General features: G+C 41.1%; 1 protein-coding gene across 1 annotated transcript in view; it reads right to left on the reverse strand.

Annotated features, from left to right (window-relative positions):
- Nucleotides 1-1007: 1007 nt before the first annotated feature.
- LOC133540248 (B-cell receptor CD22-like) overlaps nt 1008-21938 on the reverse strand; it is a 42988-nt gene continuing 22057 nt past the window's right edge. Inside the window, exons 5-11 of the mRNA XM_061882840.1 lie at nt 19333-19581; nt 15531-15785; nt 10423-10698; nt 5567-5827; nt 5168-5455; nt 1320-1592; nt 1008-1124 (exon numbers count right to left, since the gene is read on the reverse strand). Of these exons, the coding sequence (XP_061738824.1) occupies nt 1039-1124; nt 1320-1592; nt 5168-5455; nt 5567-5827; nt 10423-10698; nt 15531-15785; nt 19333-19581 (1688 nt within the window). The 3' untranslated portion in view covers nt 1008-1038. The remainder of the gene's footprint in view (nt 1125-1319; nt 1593-5167; nt 5456-5566; nt 5828-10422; nt 10699-15530; nt 15786-19332; nt 19582-21938) is intronic.

Raw genomic sequence — 21938 nt, forward strand, 5'->3', positions numbered from 1 at the left:
GAAGACTAAGTCTCTCGGCTGGACGAAATGGCTGGGGAGAGGGAATTCTGGGCTTCAATGTTTAGGCTGCTGCCCCCGCGACCCGACTTCGGATAAGCGGCAGAAGAGGGATGGATGGAAGTCTATTCAGCAACATCGTTTTATAATTTTTTAGCTGCTAGCGAACTGAAGGGGCTGATTAATACAAATTCAATTGATGCGTTTTGGTGTTTTTTAGTATTTTTTTTAATGACGTTTTTTTTTTTTAAATGGAATATATATTATTAAAATATTTCTAATGTGAAAAAAAAACATCTCTAGGGATGCATTTTTTGCGTCTTGAGAGGACTGAGTGCAGCTTTCTCTCCAATGAGCGCAACTTTAGCTGTGAAAAATAAAGTGCTTTCATTGTGGATGCACTGCACGACTGCTTTTAAAATGCCCATAAAAAGTGGTACATGTCGCTTGCTCACTACCTACTCAGTGGCCTAGTGGTTAGAGTGTCCGCCCAGGGATCGGTAGAGTGTGACCTCGGCCGAGTCATACCAAAGACTATAAAGACCTCCCTGCTTTACACTCAGCATCAAGGGGTTGGAATTGGGGTTTAAATCACCAAAAATTATTCCCGGGCACGGCACCGCTGCTGCCCACTGCTCCCCTCACTTCCCAGGGGTGACTAAGGGGATGGGTCAAAATGCAGAGGACATATTTCACCACACCTAGTGTGTGTGTGTGACAATCATTGGTACTTTAACTTTAAAAACATAGCAAAACACCACAGGTTGGAGCATAACGTGAATGTGCAGTAAATGAGTGTCTCCATGGTGATGCCCCATATATAGTGCACGCAAAATCCTCATTTAAAATTTACCGGCCCTGCATCACTTTGCAATTGCACACGCAGTCTTAGTAAATCACAGGCGACAAGCTCACTAATAGTACATGCTATTCTATTGATTGCACACACTGTTTCGGTATTTGGATCCTTGTAAGTCAGGCCCTAAATGTTGAGACAGAAACAAAAATTTGTATTTTTCAGAGTTAAAAGAGATGACTTTCTTACCTGAAGATAAAGAAGATGAAAACCAGAATCAAGACGATACAAAGAAGAGGGATAAGGAACATCAGGGCCCTCATCAAGCTCCCTGTGGTGAGAAGAAATATGTAGTTTATTTTATTTACTATATATTTTATTATCTTCAAACATTTTTTTATTATTTCAAGTTGTCCAGGAAACTTAAACATTCAGCTTGGCAAAGCATTTTGCTTCCAACTTAGTGGAACCATTTGAAAATGGAAGAGTTTGGTGTGGAGTAGCAGTAGCTTGTGACGTCACTCACTGTCAAGAAACACCCTCACATCTTCCGACTTCCTTTCATCAATGTCGTTTTGGGCCACGCAGTAGTAGATGCCCGGCTGGTCCGACAACACCGTGAAGTTCTGAGAGTCGGACACTTCTTTGTCGGCTCCGTCGCTGTCCTCCGTCTTCTTGTACCAGAAATATTGTCTGATTGGTGGGAAACTGTGACTGCTGCAGCTCAGTGTCACAGAACTCATCCCGTCTGAGAGCTGCTGTTCCGCCGCTTGGGTTATCCGTGTGTCCTTTGGAGCGTCTGGGGAACAAGGAGTGACAAATGATTGGCATTTTTGTTGCACCTTGACACCCCCTAGTCCAGGGGGTCACCAACGCGGTGCCCGCGGGCACCAGGTAGCCCGTACGGACCAGATGAGTCGCCCGCCGGCCTGTTCTAAAAATAGCTCAACTAGCAGCACTTACCAGTGAGCTGCCCCTATTCTTTAAATTGTATTTATTTACTAGCAAGGCGGTCTCGCTTTGCTTGACATTTTTAATTCTAAGAGAGACAAAACTCAAATAGAATTTGAAAATCCAAGAAAATATTTTAAATACTTGGTCTTCCATCCATCCATCCATTTTCTACCGCTTATTCCCTTTCGGGGTCGCGGGGGGCGCTGGCGCCTATCTCAGCTACAATCGGGCGGAAGGCAGGGTACACCCTGGACAAGTCGCCACCTCATCGCAGGGCCAACACAGATAAGACAGACAACATTCACACTAACATTCACACACTAGGGCCAATTTAGTGGTCTTCACTTGTTTAAATAAATTCATTTATTTTTTTACTTTGCTTCTAATAACTTTCAGAAAGACAATTTTAGAGAAAAAAATACAACCCTTAAAAATTATTTTAGGATTTTTGAACAACCTTTCAGATTCTTTCCTCTTCTTTCCTGACAATTTAAATCAACGCTCAAGTATTTGTTTTATTTTTTTATTATTGTAAATAATAATAAATACATTTTAATTTAATTCTTCATTTTAGCTTCTGTCTTTTCGACAAAGAATATTTCTGAAATATGTATTCACACTTATTATAATTAAAATTCAAAAAAATTATTCTGGCAAATCTAGAAAATCTGTAGAATCAAATTTAAATCTTATTTCAAAGTCTTTTGAATTTCTTTTAAACATTTTATTCTGGACAATATAGAAGAAATAATGATTTGTCTTTGTTGGAAATATATCTTGGTCCAATTTGTTATATATTATAACAAAGTGCAGATTGGATTTTAACCTATTTAAAACATCAAAATTCTAAAAATAATCTTAATCAGGAAAAATTACTAATGATGTTCCATAAATTCTTTTTTTTTCTATTTTTTCAAAAAGATTCAAATTAACTAGTTTTTCTCTTCATTTTTTTCGGTTGAATTTTGAATTTTAAAGAGTCCAAAATTAAGATAAACTATGTTTCAAAATTTAATTTTCATTTTCCCTTGTGTTTTATCCTCTTTTAAACCGTTCAATTAAGTGTTTTTTTCATCATTTATTCTCTACAAAAAACCTTCCGTAAAAGGGAAAAAAATGTACGACGGAATGACAGACAGAAATACACATTTTTTAATATATGTAGAATTATTTATTTAAAGGTAAATTGAGCAAATTGGCTATTTCTGGCAATTTATTTAAGTGTGTATCAAACTGGTAGCCCTCCGCATTAATCAGTACCCAAGAAGTAGCTCTTGGTTTCAAAAAGGTTGGTGAAAGCAACGCTCATAGGCTTCAATACTACAAACACACGTTGTTCAGACAAGTCATTGAAATGTCTGCTGGCTTGGAAAACAACAATCCTTATCTATGATTCGACTCCCTCAAATGGCCTTGACGCTGCTTACAACAGACGAAGGCTGTTTTGAAAACCTCCCCTGAAGGACTACACAGTGATAGCCGCTCCTACATCCCTCCTTCCTTCAACAACACCTCGGAGTTGAACTTTGCTCGTAATCCCTGCAGCGAGAGAGAGAGAGACCCCTGGAAAATGGGCATACCGTATTTCTTTGAATTGCCGCCAGGGCACTAATTAATTTAAAACCTCTTCTCACTCCGGCGTTTACCAATGGCATGCGGTAAATTTAGGCCTGCGCTTAAAAATTTGAGTGTGATGCAAGGATACCATCATGAAAAGCACATTTAATAAAAAAACAACGTTATTATGGTCTTACCTTTCAATCAATCAATCAATGTTTATAGCCCCAAATCACAAATGTCTCAAAGGACTGCACAAATCATTACAACTACAACATCCTCGGAAGAACCCTCAAAAGGGCAAGGAAAACTCACACCCAGTGGGCAGGGAGAATTCACATCCAGTGGGACGCCAGTGACAATGCTGACTATGAGAAACCTTGGAGAGTACCTCAGATGTGGGCAACCCCCCCCCCCTAGAGGACCGAAAGCAATGGATGTCGAGCGGGTCTAACATGATACTGCGAAAGTTCAATCCATAGTGGCTCCAACACAGCCGCGAGAGTCCCGTCCACAGGAGACCATCTCAAGCGGAGGCGGATCAGCAGTGTAGAGATGAATTTTACTTATAAATAAAGTCCATGCGCAGCTCCTTCTGATCAAAAGCATCGATAACTTGTTTATAGAAGTTTTCCTTATCTTTCTTCAGTTTTAAAAGTCTCTCTGTCTCGATGGAGATCTGCCTTTATTACCTCCTGCAGTCCAGTTTAGAAAACTGTTTTGTTTTAGATATTTAATCCCCCATGTTAAAAGTTCAAACTCACTCTTGCTGCTTGTTGTCACTTCTTCTGCAGCCGAGTAGTCGCAAGAAAGATCATTAGCGTCCTCTACCACCAGGAGGCGGGAGTCATTTAATGACTCATATTTGACACACGCAGCTACGGTATGTTAATTTAATAAAAGTATATATCATGGTATATACTTTTGGAGCGTCTGGGGAACAAGGAGTGACAAATATATATATTACAAAAGTATATATTATATATATAAAATTTAATAAAAGCATATATTATGGGGACGGCGTGGCGCAGTGGAAAAGTGGCCATGCGCAACCCGAGGTCAAAGGTCAAACCAAGGTCAGAACCCAACATTGATTAAAAGTCGTTGAAGAGCATGTTGTTTCAACGCTATGCTTGAGTTGCTCAACATCAGGACCTAATTCAATAATTTCTCAACGTTCTTTCAATGTCTTGTACCTGCTGGGTCACTACCTTCCAAATACATTTTTCAACATAATCCGAGCCCTGTAGACTTGAAATAACACCCTCTAGTCACCTTCGAATACAGTCATGCTGCCTGAGGCTGAGCCAAACAGTGGTTGCGATACAGAACAACACGCTCTGATTGGTTTGGTTTAATACTACTGTATTGTTGATAATAGTTTTTGGTTAATTAGCCATTTTCATGCTTAATTTAGGCCCCAAAATCCATCCATTTCCTACCGCGTGTCCCTTTCGGGATCGCGTGGGGTGCTGGAGCCTATCTGAGCTCCTTTAGGGTGGAAGGCGGGGTACATCCTGGACAAGTCGCCACCTCATCGCAGGGCCACCACAGATAGACAGACAACATTCACTCTCACATTCACACACTAGGATCAATTTAGTGTTGCCTATCAACCTATCCCCAGGTGCATGTCTTTGGAGGTGGGAGGAAACTCCACACAGAAAGATCCCGAGCCCAGGATCAAACCCAGGACCTTCAAATTGTAAGGCACACGCACTAACCCCTGTGCCACTCCGTGGAATATGCTTAAAAAATACCCCAGAAATTGGGATGTGGTGAGGCCGCAAAATGCGGTTTGGCCCACCTGTGTTTATATTAATACAAATATCAAGGACCTTGAAACGTCAACATTAGACTTACACTTGACCCTGACTTGAACTTGAGGCGAACTTCCCGTCCCAATGTCATTGGTGGCCGAGCAGTAGTACAGTCCGCTGTCAGAGGGCGTGACGGACTTTATGGTGACTGTCTCCGTCTTCGCCAAGGCTTCAACCTTCCCATCAATCACCCTCCACCAGGTCACAGAGGTGACGGCCGGGTGGGACGTGGTTCTGCACTGTAGATTCAATCTCAGGTTTTCATTGACCGTACGGTCCGGTAGAGGACCGTATGGTCCTGTCACATGGACTGTCACATCTTTGGGAGCATCTGTGGTTGGGCAAAGAAAGGACAAGACAGGAGTATCTCTGCTCATTCAATAAACTACATCGAAGTAATGGATGAAACAAGATGTGATTGTGTCGGATGGGAATGACTAACATGCAACTTCCAAAGCTCGCTGTGTGATCGAGGTTCCTTCGGAGTTTTTGGCCTCACAAGTGTAGTCACCGGCGTGGGATGACGTCACGTTGAATTGGACGAACAGCTTGTTGTCTCGAGTGCTGTGTACAGGCGACCAACGAGGCGTTCCGTACAGTTTTAAGTCGGATGACGGGAAGCTTTCCACGGAGCAATTGATTGAGAGCAGCTGTCCTTCACGGACTACAGCAACCATGGACAGCGTGGGTTTGCTTGGAGGGTCTGGATAAAATGAAGCCAGGTAATGAGAACAATCTTTGGAAACATCATTAGCTACACTTGACATCCAATAATACTAGAAAATACAATTCCGGTAGGAATTGTGTGTGAATGCCCAATGCTGGAGATGAGATGGGGCGGCATAGCTCGGTTGGTAGAGTGGCCGTGCCAGCAACTTGAAGGTTGCAGGTTCGATTCCCGCTTCCGCCATCCTAGTCACTGCCGTCGTGTCCTTGGGCAAGACACTTTACCCACCTGCTCCCGGTGCCACCCACACTGGTTTGTATGTAACTTAGATATTGGGTTTCACTATGTAAAGCGCTATAAAAAATATAATTCACTTCACTAATTCATGAACTGAAATGCAGAAAGAATGTCGTATTGTAAAAAATGTGTTTGAATGCACAGTAGGAATGGTTTGAATATTGAAGAATGCTTGTTTAAATGCGAGTGGAATGTACAAGGAAAGGTGGAAACCGTTTTGATTTGAAATGGTTTGAATGTACAAAACACAAAACCAGTGAAGTTGGCATGTTGTGTAAATTATAAATAAAAAACAAATACAATGTTTGCAAATCCTTTTCAACCTATGGACAAGACATTCAACGTTCAAACTGGAAAGCATTGTTATTTGTTTTGCAAATATTAGCTCGTTTGGAATTTGATGCCTGCAACATGTTTCAAAAAAGCATGCATGAGTGGGAAAAGAAGACTGAGAAAGTTGAGGATTGCTCATCAAACACAGGTGGGTGCCATAATTGGGTATAAAAGCAGCTTCCATGAAATGCTCAGTCATTCACAAACAAGGATGGGGCGAGGGTCACCAGTTTGTGAACAAATGCGTGAGCAAATTGTCGAACAGTTTAAGAACAACATTTCTCAACGAGCTATTGCAAGGATTTTAAGGATTTGACCATCTAAGGCAGGGGTGCCCACACTTTTTCTGCAGGCGAGCTACTTTTCAATTGACCAACTCGAGGGGATCTACCTCATTTATATATATCATTTATATTTATTTATTTATGAAAGAGACATTTTTGTAAACAAGTTAAATGTGTTTAATGATAATACAAGCATGTCTAACACATATAGATGTCTTTCTTTCACGAAGACAAGAATATAAGTTGGTGTTTTACCTGATTCTGATGACTAGCATTGATTGGAATCAGACAGTAATGATGATAACCACCACATTTTCAAATGGAGGAGAAAAAAAGTTGTCCTTTCTGTACAATACCACATGAAAGTGGTTGGTTTTTGGCATCTAATTCATCCAGCTTCCATACACTTTACAAGAAAAACATTGGCGGCAAATCCCGTAGCTTGCTTGATTGACATTCACGGCACCCGAGGGTCTTGTGAGATGACGCTGGCTGCTGCCAGTTCATTATTATGAAAAAATGACAGAGAGGAAGGCGAGAAACACTTTTTATTTCAACAGACTTTCGCGCCGTCCCTTCCGTCAAAACTCTAAAGGCCGACTGCACATTTCCTATCTTCACAATAAAAGCCCTGCTTCATGCTGCCTGCGCTAACAAAATAAGAGTCTCGGAAAACTGTCGTGCACAAGTGATGTGCACGCCAGCTTTCTGAGGGATCGCTTGTGCACGCCAGTTTTCCGAGACTCTGTATTTAGTTAGCGCAGGCAGCATGAAGCAGGGCTTTTATTGTGAAGATAGGAAATGTGCAGTCGGCCTTTAGAGTTTTGACGGAAGGTACGGCGCGAGAGTCTGTTGAAATAAAAAGTGTTTATCGTCTTCCTCTCGGTCATATTTTCATAATATTGATCTTGCAGCAGCCAGCGTCATCTCACAAGACCCTCCGGTACCGTGAATGTCATTTAAGTGACGTTTTGGTGAAGATTGATGATCACTAATTTTTAGGTCTATTTTTTTTAAAAGCCTTGCTGGAGATCGACTGACACACCCCCCGCGGTCGACTGGTAGCTCGCGATCGACGTAATGGGCACCCCTGATCTAAGGTCTTTAATCCCATCAACAGTTTCAGGGAATCTGGAGAAATCACTGCACGTAACATTGAATGCCCATGCATGACCTTGGATCCCTCAGGCGGTACTGCATCAAAAACCGACATCAGTGTGGATAGGAAAACACCACTTGGGCTCAGGAAAACTTCCATAAAACCAATGTCACTAACTACAGTTTGCCGTTACATCTGTAAATGCAAGTTAAAATTCTACTATACAAAGCAAAAGCCATTCATCAACAACACCCGGAAACACTGCTGACTTCGCTGGTCATCTAAGAAGGACTTATGCAGAGTAGAAAAGTGTTCTGTGGTCTGACGAGTCCACATTTCAAATTTTTGGGGGGAAACTGTGGACATCTTTTCCTCCAGAACAAATAGGAAAGAACCATCCAAATTGTTCTAGGCGCAAAGTTCAAACGCCATCATCTGTGATGGTATGGGGGTGTATTAGTGCCCAAGGCATGGGTAACTTACACATCTGTGAAGGCACCATTAACGCTGAAAGGTACATACAGGTTTTGGAGCAACATATGTTGCCATCCAAGCAAAGTTATCATGGGCATCCCTGCTTAGTTCAACAAGACAATGACAACAGCGTGGCTTTATAGTAAAAGATTGCGGGTACTAGACTGGCCTGCCTGTAGCCCGGGCATGTCTCCCATTGAAAATGTGTGGTGCATTGTGAAGCCTAAAATACGATAATTGAGATCCGTGACTGTTGAACAACTTAAGCTGTACATCAAGCAAGAATGGGAAATAATTCCACATAAAAATCTTCAAAAATTGGTTTCCTCAGTTCCCAAACGTTTACTGATGTCACGTCTATGGTTCATGTTTTGTTTTGGTCATGCTATGTTTAGTTTTTTGGACATTTTAGTTCTGTTTTGCTATTCCTTGTTTGTCTTACCATGCCAACTGATTTAGTTTTCTGTCATATCTGATCATGAGTTTTGTATGACCATATTACCCTGAGCATCCCCAATCTTATCTGTTCTCAAAGCTAAGCAGCGTCTGGCCTGGTTAGTACTTGGATGGGAGACTGCCTAGGAATACCAGGTGCTTTGGACTCTAAGTTCCTTTTTTTCCACTCCCTGTTTTGTTACCATGACAACCAATCAGTTCACCTGTCTTGTCTCACACCTGTTTTCACTTATCATGTTCCTTATTTAAGCCACAGTTACCAGTTAGTCAGTCTGGCAACATCACCTCATTCACGCCCTCGATTATCTGCTTCATGCCTTGCAATGCTGTCCATTTTGTCCACGTAAGTTTTTGTTATTCATGCCACTGCGCAAGTGTTTTTGTTTCATGTTTATAGTTTATAGCCTTTGTGCTAGTCTTTTGTTTCATAGCCCAAATTTTGTACCTCCATTGTGAGCGCTTTTTGTTTGTTCCTGTATTTTTAGTTTATTAGTGTTAAAATAAAGATGTCTTTACCTTCACGTTGTTTCCTTTCCATTCGCTTTGCACCTCGGGAAAACAAACCAAGACCAAGTCCCAGCCTGACAACTGAGTGTTGTTAAAAGGTAAGGCTTTGGGACATAGTGGTAAAAATGCCCCTGTGCCAACTTGATTGCAGTGCGTTTCTGCCATTAAATTCTAAGTTAATAATCATTTGCAAAAAAATTTCTGAGTCCAAACATATCTTGTCTTTGCAGTTTATTTCATTGAATATAAGTGGAAAAGGATTGGCAAATTATTGTATTCTCTTTTTACTTACGAATTACACAAAGTGCCAACTTCACTGGTTTTGGGTTTTTGTACTTTTGTCAATAAATGTTCTCATTCATCCAGGTCATTGTAATCTCAGGGCATTCAACTGATCGCAACTAGACTGTTTGGTTTCTCTTACAAGACGTTTCAGCTCTCATCCGAGTAGGCTTCATCAGTTCATGCTCATAAAATTAGATTATTTAAACCTGGTCTAGCGGCTGGTGCCAAAACCCAAAATATCTATACTCCAAAAACCAAGAGGATATGCCTGTGCAAAGATGGTTTCGCCCTATTGTAGTGAGAAAAACAGCTGTTTTGATGCAAACGAGCCAACGACCTTCTGTGACCAGAATGTTTCTAACTCCTGTTATTTGTTGGAGGCTAAATCACAGTATTTTACGAATGGTTGAAAGGACAGTGTTTTATGTGGGGGACAGATGGTGTTGCAGACCACCTCCTATGTTCAGGGACGTGTTTTCAACCTTGACACCAACACCAGAGCCGCTAGACTAGATCTGACTAGATATGAGCACGAACTGATGAAGCCTACTCGGATGAGAGGCGAAACGTCTTCTAAGATAAACCAAACAGTCCAGTTGCGATTGATTAAATGCCCTGAGATTACTACATATCATCACCTTCTGTCTATTCATCTTAAAAAACAACAACAACAACACCATAGATTCAACTATGGACAAAATCCAACAAATCAGATTTGACAATGACAATCCAAGGTAGGTTACAGATACAATTAGTTAAAAATGCTGCAGTGCAGTTTGTAGGCAATTTCATTACAACAATAAAGATATGATTAACAATGAATCTCAAGTTAGATGTAAGATGTAATTCTTCATTCAGCAGTGGGAGAATAAAATAGATATCGAGAAGTTACTCACATAGAACTTGGATGCACACAGGTTTGCTGTTCTCTCCGGTGCCGATGGTGTTGGTGGCTTTGCAGATGTAACAAGCCGCATCACGACGCTGCACACTTCTCAGCTTCAGGAGGTTTCCAGCGTGCATCAAAGGCACGTGTTGACTTTTCTTCTGCAGCGACCAGGAATACGTTGTCGCCGAAGGGTTCGCGTCTGTTTTGCATTCCAATGTCAGGTCCGTGCCGATTTTGACACTGGTAGAAGTAAAATTCAAAACAGTCGTCTTCCTCGGACGGTCTGAAAGAGGATAGCTCCGTTAATGCTTTTGTCCTATCTGTTTTGATACACAATACCATGGTTTTCCAGATTGTGGGAAATTGTATTTATTTTGTAGCAAGCAGACTGTCATAGTTTGTGACAAACCCCAAGATGCAGAGATGGAGGCAGGCATGGAGTGAGAAAACATGGTTTTAATATAAAAAAACTAGAACAAAACCAAACAAAGGGTACAAACAAAAGGCACGCATGTGGGCGGATAACAAGCTAAGAGAGCCAGCATGGGAGCTAGAAAACAAAAAGGAAAAGAGAAGTCATACTTGTGCTTAGAAAACAAAACTGAAAGCAGGGAACAAAAGGCAGTAAGCTATAAATAGTTAACAAAATATAGCTTACCGCTACGCTGTAAAGATACGACGAGAGCGACAAGAAGTGACATCGACAATCCACGAAACGACAGGTAGCAACGACACAAGAGCCTAAGCCTAAGCCAGACGGATGCAGATGCAGAGATGGAGGCAGGCATGGAGTGAGAAAACATGGTTTTAATTTAAAAAACTAGACCAAAACCAAACAAAGGGTACAAACAAAAGGCACGCACGTGGGCGGATAACAAACTAAGAGAACCAGCATGGGAACTAGAAAACAAAAGGGAACTTTAGCATGGACAACAGAAGTCATACTTGTACTTAGAAAACAAAACTGGAAGCAGGGAACAAAAGGCAGTAAGCTATAAATAGTTAACAAAATATAGCTTACCGCTACGCTGCAAAGATACGACAAGAGCGACAAGATGTGACATCGACAATCCACGAAACGACAGGTAGCAACGATACAAGAGCCTAAGCCTAAGCCAGACGGATGAAGATGCAGAGATGGAGGCAGGCATGGAGTGAGAAAACATGGTTTTAATATAAAAAACTAGAACAAAACCAAACAAAGGGTACAAACAAAAGGCACACACGTGGGCGGATAACAAACTAAGAGAGCCAGCATGGGAGCTACAAAACAAAAAGGAACTTTAGCATGGACAACAGAAGTCATACTTGTACTTAGAAAACAAAACTGGAAGCAGGGAACAAAAGGCAGTAAGCTATAAATAGTTAACAAAATATAGCTTACCGCTACGCTGCAAAGATACGACAAGTGCGACAAGAAGTGACATCGACAATCCACGAAACGACAGGTAGCAACGACACAAGAGCCTAAGCCTAAGCCAGACGGATGCAGATGCAGAGATGGAGGCAGGCATGGAGTGAGAAAACATTGTTTTAATAAAAAAACTAGAACAAAACCAAACAAAGGGTACAAACAAGAGGCACGCACGTGGGCGGATAACAAACTAAGAGAGCCAGCATGGGAGCTAGAAAACAAAAAGGAATTTTAGCATGGACAACAGAAGTCATACTTGTACTTAGAAAACAAAACTGGAAGCAGGGAACAAAAGGCAGTAAGCTATAAATAGTTAACAAAATATAGCTTACCGCTACGCTGCAAAGATGCGACAAGACGTGACATCGACAATCCACGAAACGACAGGTAGCAACGACACAAGAGCGACATGCAATACAATAATCCAGCACTGACTGGAGGAACAAAGCAGGTAAAATAGGAGCTGGCTGATTGACAGCAGGTGTGGCCAGATGCCAATCAGCCGCAGCTGAGGTTAAACAGCACACAGGGAGACGAACTGGAAGCTGAACTAAAATAAGAGTGCTGATAGGAACTAAGGACAGGAAATACTAAACACACACAGAGGAAAAACTAAAACACAAACAAACTGTCAGTGGCAAGCCTGACTCAGACAGCCAGTCCAGTAAACTGTGGTCCATAATTATGTGCAGGTCATAAAATATGTAGCTTATATTACACAAAATGAAGGCTAAGTAAATATATTTATATTAACTTTAACTTAATATTTACGATATGCAAAATGACAACCGGATGTGAATAGTGTGACAATTGGCTGCAATCTCCCATCCCTCCAGGACCTGTTCTCCTCCAGGACCAGGTGGTGTGTGGGTCGGATCACAGCTGACTCTTCTCACTTTGGACACTAACTATTCTCCCATCAGGAGATTACGGTCCATCCGGACCCACAACTCCCGCCACCAGAACAGTTTTTTCCCCTCAGCCATCAGGCACATTTACAATAACAAAATCTGATAGCTCTGTTACATCTTATTTTATTACCTATTCTGTGTTACGTGTTTTATGTTGCACGATTGCACCAAGAACAATTCTTAGTTTGTGAACCCGTTCTCAAACAATGCCAATAAAAACTATTCCTATTCTGATTCAGATGTCAACGTTTAGTTTTGGCCTAAGCCAGACGGTTTGGGAACGCTCACATACACAAACATGTCAACTTCTGTACCACAAACTAAACAACTTGAGATTACATCATTTCGGTTTGTAAGAGCTGGTTGTCTGAGCGAGAGAGAGGTTCAATTAGGCACAACCACACCACCCTTCTGCCCGGGAGAAGGTGGGAAAAGCAGCGTTACCAAGTGCGCCGCTAAGGATTTTGGGCCCCATGAAAAGAATCTTTACAACACATAATTTCATATAATTTCATCATTATTAGGGGCCTCTCTGGGCCCCCCTCCATCATGGGCCCCTAGAATCCGTCTCCTTTACCCCCCCTTTTCGGCGCCCCTGAGCGTTACACTACACTTTTCTTAAGATGAAATCATGTCATTTGTTTTCACAAAACAGTAACATTGAAACAAACCCTGTACATTGTAAGATTGAAAAGATTGATCTAAGAGAGTCCAAATTACGGCCCTTGGGCTAAGTGCGACCCATCGATATCTTCAAATTTGCCCTGAAGATTTACCCACTGGGAGATTGCATTCATTTTAAATAGTCTACCCATTTGGGTGGTGTTGTTATGGTGCTGAGTAATTCAGTTTGGTTATACTCCGGGGGCCTCATGCACAGCATTTACTTATATGACCGAACGCGGGAGTGTCAAACTCAAATAGAGAGTGGGCCAAAATTTAAAACTGAACAAAGCCGCGGGCCAAGGTTGAGCAAATTAACCTTTTAATAGGGACCCAAACAAGTTTTGCATTGAATATTGAACAAGCAAGGCTTATATAACTTTATAGTGACATGGAAAATTGAGTTTCAAATAATAATAATTAAAAAATATCAATGGCATATCAAATAAAATTTAAATACAAATGTAATGCCTATTTTCTATTTGCAGCCTTCTGAGGTAAATATCAAAATATATTGTAGCGTCTCGAAAGAAAAGGGTGGAGTGCCATCTCCGGGTTGGGGAGGAGACCCTGCCCCAAGTGGAGGAGTTCAAGTATCTAGGAGTCTTGTTCACGAGTGGGGGAAGAGTGGATCGTGAGATCGACAGGCGGATCGGTGCGGCGTCTTCAGTAATGCGGACGTTGTACCGATCCGTTGTGGTGAAGAAGGAGCTGAGCCGGAAGGCAAAGCTCTCAATTTACCGGTCGATCTACGTTCCCATCCTCACCTATGGTCATGAGCTTTGGGTCATGACCGAAAGGATAAGATCACGGGTACAAGCGGCCGAAATTAGTTTCCTCCGCCGTGTGGCGGGGCTCTCCCTTAGAGATAGGGTGAGAAGCTCTGTCATCCGGGAGGAACTCAACGTAAAGCCGCTGCTCCTCCACATCGAGAGGAGCCAGATGAGGTGGTTCGGGCATCTGGTCAGGATGCCACCCGAACGCCTCCCTAGGGAGGTGTTTAGGGCACGTCCAGCTGGTAGGAGGCCACGGAGAAGACCCAGGACACGTTGGGAAGACTATGTCTCCCGGCTGGCCTGGGAACGCCTCGGGATCCCCCGGGAAGAGCTAGACGAAGAGGCTGGAGATAGGGAAGTCTGGGCTTCCCTGCTTAGGCTGTTGCCCCCGCGACCCGACCTCGGATAAGCGGAACATGATGGATGGATGGATGGATGGTTTCGAAAGAGTTAGTGCTGCAAAGGGTTCTGGGTATTTATCCTGTTATGTTTATGATATGTTACAGTGCAGATGTTCTCCCGAAATGTGTTCGTCATTCTTGTTTGCTGTGAATTCACAGAGTGGCGCACATTTGTAACAGTGTTGAAGTTGTTTATAGGGCCACCCTCAGTGTGACCTGTATGGCTGTCGACCAAGTATGCCTTGCATTCACTTATGTGTGTAATAGCCGCATATATTATGCGAGTGGGCCCGCACGCTGTTTGTACGGAGGAAAATGCGGATGTGACGACAGGTTAAAGAGAATGCTAAAGGCAGTGCCTTTAAGGCATGCCCTCAATACTGTTGTCCGGGTGGAAATCGGCAGAATGCTTGCCCCGGGAGATTTTCGGTAGGGGCACTGAACTTCGGGAGGATTGGCAAATGTGAGAAATTGCGGTGTTACACCGGCACCGCTGCTGTGTAATAACGGCGGGCCAGCTGTAATGTTAATTTGATATTGCCTCAAGGGCCAGAGTTTGACACCCGTAACCTAACGCAAACAACCTTCCCTAGTCATGGTGCCAAAAAAAAAAAAAAGATCCAACCAACACAAAATATAAAAGCGCATGGTCCCACATTACACAAACTGTTCACTGAACTTTGCGGATATTATAAACAACATCCACGCTCCCTTTCCTTAAGATTACATCATGTCCGTCTTTGCGGCTGCTCAGGGGGCCATAACATTGTGAAGGTATACCTGATTACCCCAAAAGTGTAATCACTTGTTCTGTATCTAATTCCCCCTTACCCATTTGAGCTATATTGCAAACTAACTGACAGACAAACATATACCATCAAAAAATAACCCCCTGGCGGAGGTAATAATCTTTGTAAGGTATGATCAGAGTGACCGGCACGCTCACTTACATTCAACTTGAAATTGATGCGACACTGACGCTCCCGTCCCCGCGTTGTTTCGGGCCTTGCACACATACGACCCTGCATGCTCAGGTTGCACCGACTCCACCACGTACGTCGACCCCTGCCAAACCCGTTTACCGTCTTTGAACACACTGTAGCTTGTGGGGGACGGATTGCTTCTCTTCACAAAACATGTCAGCTCCATTTTTTCTCCCTGCCTGAATGTAGTCGGAGCCGGATGGATCTCAACGGTCGGGACATCTGCAAAACCCAAATTGGAGAATGTCTCATCATCAAAACACATTTACATGGTGAATTTAAGCAGTATCTTATGTTAACATCAAATACCGTATGTATTTGAACTGATTGATGGATGTTTATGTTATGTTTGTATGTGAATGGACGAACGGATGTTTACATGCATACTGTATGTATTTGCACTGATTAACACAGGGGTGTCAAAGTCAAATACAGAGTGGGCCAAAATTTTAAACTGAACAAAGCCGTGGGCCAAGGTTGAACAAATTAACCTTTTAATAGGGACCCAAACAAGTTTTGCGTTGAATATTAAACAAGCAAGGCTTATATAACTTTATAGTGACATGCAAAATCAAGTTTTAAATAATAATAATCATAAAAAATATCAATGGCATATCAAAAAATATCTATATAAAAATGTAATGCCTCTTTTCTATTTGCAAGCTTCTGAGGGAAACATCAAAATGAACCTTTTCCACCGGCTAATAATACATTTGAAAAATAAAATAACAATAATGAATGAATCAAACATTCAAACTTTGAAGTAGCAAGAGAAAGTGCATGCATAAAAACGTTAAAAATTGCTCAGTTTGCTACACTGATTCGCTTAAACACTGAATATGGAACATGCAACGCTTATATAACTTAATAGTGCAAAATCAACTTTGAAAATAACAAATGAAAAGACATCAATGGTATATTAAATAAAATTCAAATAAAAAAATGAATGCCTCTTTTCTATTTGCAACCCTTTGAGGTAAATATCAACAATAACTTTTTCCGCAGTCTAATGAATTTGAAAATAAAATAACAATGCGGTGGTAGCGTGTGGTGTATATTGTAGCGTTCCGGAAGAGTTAGTGCCGCAAGGGGTTCTGGGTATTTATTCTGTTGTGTTTAAGTTGTGTTACAGTGCGGATGTTCTCCCGAAATGTGTTTTTCCTTTTTGTTTGGGGTGGGTTCACAGTGTGGCGCATACTTGTAACAGTGTTAAAGTTGTTTAGACGGCCACCCTCAGTGTGACCTGTATGGCTGTTGACCAAGTATGCCTTGCATTCACTTGTGTGTGTGCGTGTGTGTGTGTGTGGAAGCCGCATATATTATGTGACTGGGCCGGCACGCTATTTGTATGGAGGAAAAGCGGATGTGAGGGCAGGCTAAAGGTGCCTTTAAGGCTGGCCCCCAATATTGTTATCCGGGCGGAAATCGGGAGAAAGTCGGGAGAACGGTTGCCCCGGGAGATTTTCGGGAGTGGCACTGAACTTCGGGAGTCTCACGGGAAAATCGGGAGGATTGGCAAGTATGAGTATTAGCGGTGAATGCTGTGTTACAGCGGCAACTCCGCTGTATAATACCGGCGGGCCAGCTCTAATGTTAATTTGAAATTGCCTCAAGGGCCAAATTAAATTACACGGTGGGCCAAATTTGGCCCGCGGGCCAGAGTTTGACACCCATGGATTAACAGATCTTTATGTTATCTTCATATATGAATGGACAGATAGATGTTTACATTTCATACTGGACGTATTTGAAATGATTAACAGATGTTGGTGTTATCTTTGTATGTGAATAGACTGACAGATGTTTATATTACATACTGCTTAGTGTGTGAATGTGAGTGTGAATGTTCTCTGTCTGTCTGTGTTGGCCCTGCGATGAGGTGGCGATTTGTCCAGGGTGTACCCCGCCTTGCGCCCGATTGTAGCTGAAAAGGGCTCCAGTGCCCCCCGCGACCCCGAAGGGAATAAGCAGTAGAAAATGGATGGATGTATTTGAACTGATTGACAGATGTTTGATGTGTTTGTATATGTATGGACAGACATATGTTTACATTACATACTGTATGTATTTGAAATGATTGATAGATGGTTGCTATGTTTGTATGTGAATGGACAGACAGATAGTTACATTACATACTGTATGTATTTGAATTGGTTGATAGATGGTTGCTATGTTTGTATGTGAATGGACAGACAGTTACATTACATACTGTATGTATTTGAAATGATTGATAGATGGTTGCTATGTTTGTATGTGAATGGACAGACAGATAGTTACATTACATACTGTATGTATTTGAATTGATTGATGGATGTTTGCTATGTTTGTACGTGAATGGACGTACAGATAATTATGTGTATCTATTAATAGACAGAGGTTGATTGGCAACACTAAATTGGCCCTAGAGTGTGAATGTTGTCTATCTGTTGTGGCCCTGCAATGAGGTGGTGACTTGTCCAGGCTGTACGCTGCCTTCCGCCCGATTGTAACTGAGATAGGCACCAGCGCCCCCCGCAACCTCGAAGGGTATAAGCGGTAGAAAATGGATGGATGGATGGATATTGATAGACAGGCAGATGTATGCATAATGTCCATCCATCCATCCATTTCCTACTGCTTGTCCCTTTCGGGATAGCGGGGTTTGCATAATATATGTAGTAAATGGACAGACATTATGTTCATACAGTACATGAATAGACAGTCAGATGTTTGCATGATGTGTGTATGTGAATGAACAAACATTATGTGTTTTGATGAATATGAAGGTAGATGTTTACATGCTGTGTGTATGTGAATTGACAGACTTTATCTGCACATATTAAATGACGGCCAGATGTTTACATGATGTGTGTATGTGAATGGACAGACATTATGTGCATATATTAATAGACGGCCAGATGTTTAGAAAATGTGTGTATGTGAATGGATAGACATTATGTGCATACAGTTCATGAATAAAAAGTCAGATGTTTGCATGATGTGTGTATGTGAATGAACAAACATGTGTTTTGATGAATATGAAGGTAGATGTTTACATGCTGTGTGTATGTGAATTGACAGACTTTATCTGCACATATTAATGGCCAGGCAGATGTTTACATGATGTGTGTATGTGAATGGACAGACATTATGTGCATATATTAATAGACAGGCAGATGTTTAAAACATTAGTGTATGTGAATGGACAGACATTATGTACATACAGTACATGAATAGACAGTCAGATGTTTGCATGATGTGTGTATGTGAATGAACAGACATTATGTGTTTGATGAATATTAAGGTAGATGTTTACATGCTGTGTGTATGTGAATTGACAGACTTTATCTGCACATATTAATGGACAGGCAGATGTTTACATGATGTGTGCATGTGAATGGACAGACATTATGTGCATATATCAATAGACAGGCAAATGTTTAAAATATTAGTGTATGTGAATGGACAGACATTATGTGCATACAGTTTATGAATAAAAAGTCAGATGTTTGCATGATGTGTGTATGAGAATTAACAAACATTATGTGTTTTGATGAATATGAAGGTAGATGTTTACATGGTGTGTGTATGTGAATTGACAGACTTTATCTGCACATATTAATGGACAGGCAGGTGTTTACATGATGTGTGTATGTGAATGGACAGACATTTTGTGCAAATATTTATAGACAAGCAAATGTTTAACAAGATGTGTGTGTGTGTGAATGGACAGACAGTTGTGCAAGGCACCACGAAGAAACGAGGCAACATATCAAAGATTTTTTCTCACATTGAACATCAATGGCGATGCTTGAAGAGTCATTTCCGTGCACGTTTCTCGCCAAGCACGTGTAGTTCCCGCTCTTTTCACCTGTGATGGAACCGAAGACCAAGGTGGGTTCCGTGGACAGAGCTTGTTGATTTCTAGACCAAGTAAAGGTGGGAGTGGGTTTTCCAAAGCTGGTGCAGCTGAGAGTGACCTGGTCTCCTTCTTTGACACGGGACTTGGACACCTTGGCTTTGGTGCTTCTCGGGGCATCTAAATAGCAAGCAAAAAAATATAAAGTTTGACTAATCGGATGACAGCCCTCATTTTCATATTTATATTCATTTTTCATGTCAATATCTGTTTTGTCCAAATTTGGAGGAGAACATATACAAGGTTTTTCATTTTTTGCGGTGATCAAACTCACCAAAAAGAAACATTGAAACATACCTTGTTCAATGTAAGATTGAGATGACTGATCCAAGGGAATCCAAATTATGGCCTTTGGGCTTAGTGCGACCCACCGACATCTTCACATTTGCCCTAGAGATTTACCCACCGGGAGATTGCATTCATTTTAAATAGTCTACCCATTTAGAAGGTGTTATTATGTCGCTGAGTAATTCAGTTTAGTTCTGCTCCCAGAGCCCACATGCGCACTATTTAGTTATATGACCCAATACAAACAACCTTCCCTAGTCATGCTGCCAAAAAAAAAAGATCCAACTAACACAAAATGTGAACACGAATGGTCACACATAACACAAACTGTTCACTGAACTTTGTGGATATTATAAACACTGTCTACGCGCCATGGAAAAATGTAAAATGACACACATTTGAATCCACTACAAACCTTGATGGTAAAAATGCTAAACTTTCTCCACACTTATCCATGTTTGGCGCATTTTAGTTTGATATTTCTGATGGATTATAAAACTTTAAGACGGTCGTCACAGAAGTAAACAAGGTAGGGGTCAAACTATCACATAATCTTGATATCCATGTATATTATTAATTATATATCCATTACTAATACATACATATACATATATATGCATGGTTTCCCACACATTCATTTATTTGAGGCGGCCCGCCACGAAAGAATTACGGCCGCCACAAATAAAAATAAAAAAATAAAAAATTTATATATATATAAATATTTTTTTTTCCCGGCTTTTGACTCACTCGACCGCTCATAAAAGCAATGGGACTCTGTCTGTGAATGGAGCTTGTAGTTACATATTATACAAATATGTAAATATTATATAAATATGTATGTGTGGGAAAAATCACAAGACTACTTCATCTCTACGGAACTGTTTCATGAGGGGTTCCCTCAATCATCAGGAGATGATTGAGGGAACCCCTCATGAAGAGGTCTCACTCTGCGCTAGATATGTTTGTTTGCTAACGACTTGAGTCCTTCAAACGGCTCTTTCAAGTGAACGGTAAGATTATGAAAGACAGGACATAAATAAAAAGCATTAAAATGCATTATGACTCCTACATAAACGTAAATAAAACTCTGTTTACAGCGGAGCCAATGGGAGGTCCTCTATTCCGCCCATAAAACCTGATAAATAACCATCCAAAAAGAACAAACAATACTTCATTTACAGTGTGTGACCTGGATTTTAATCAAATATGAGTTATATTGTTTTTATAAGCTCTAACACGGAAAAATGATTTAAGGCGGCGCCAACGTTGTCAAATGTGCGGGTATGTCCAACCCTAACCCTTGCTTGTCAAACGTTATTCTGGATCATAAACCATGCCGACCTGGATAGTAGAAGGATGAGAACGTATTCCGACATGTCGGCACACTTTAACAGCAGCGGCGGCGGCGATGACCAAGAAGAACGCAGAGTTGGAATATAATTACAACACTTTATGTATATATTTATATACATATGTCTTGATTGGATTATCCAAAGAATAGTGCTCGATACCATGGAGATAATTGAGGGAACCCCTCATGAAACAGTTCTGTAGAGATGAAGTAGTCTTGTGATTTTTCCCACACCTACATATTGCGCTTCATCTCTACAGAACTGTTTCATGAGGGGTTCCCTCAATCATCTCCTGATGATTGAGGGAACCCCTCATGAAACAGTTCTGTAGAGATGAAGTAGTCTTGTGATTTTTCCCACACATACATATTGCGCTCTACCACGGTATCGAGCACTATTAAAAATTTTAATCGAACTTAATTGCACTATTTCTCCGATTAATCGCGATTAACTGCATTGTATACGCAAAGCCCAATAATGAATTCAAAAGTAGTGTGTAATGCACCTTTATTGGAATATTCTCCCACATGTACAAAAGCGCCAAAACATTTGTTGTGCAAGCACAATTTAAATCAGTCCTTGTTAAACAGTAGCAGTTAAATAGCATATTTTATGAAAATCAACTCAAAAAATGTAAATACAAACATTTAAGATTATTGCCACTGCCAGGGTATTTAAGTTATCCTTTTTGTTATGGAAAATAAATATAATCTACATACAAATCTCTGAGCCACAATCATAACATCCGAACAGGCAATTTCTGAGGTAACAGCAGAACATTTTTTTGATCAGGGATCTTATGTTTAAAAAATCTATATTATAGGTAGTGGGCTGTTT

Source organism: Nerophis ophidion, linkage group LG21, assembly GCF_033978795.1.
Source record: "Nerophis ophidion isolate RoL-2023_Sa linkage group LG21, RoL_Noph_v1.0, whole genome shotgun sequence".
Lineage (NCBI taxonomy): Eukaryota > Metazoa > Chordata > Actinopteri > Syngnathiformes > Syngnathidae > Nerophis > Nerophis ophidion.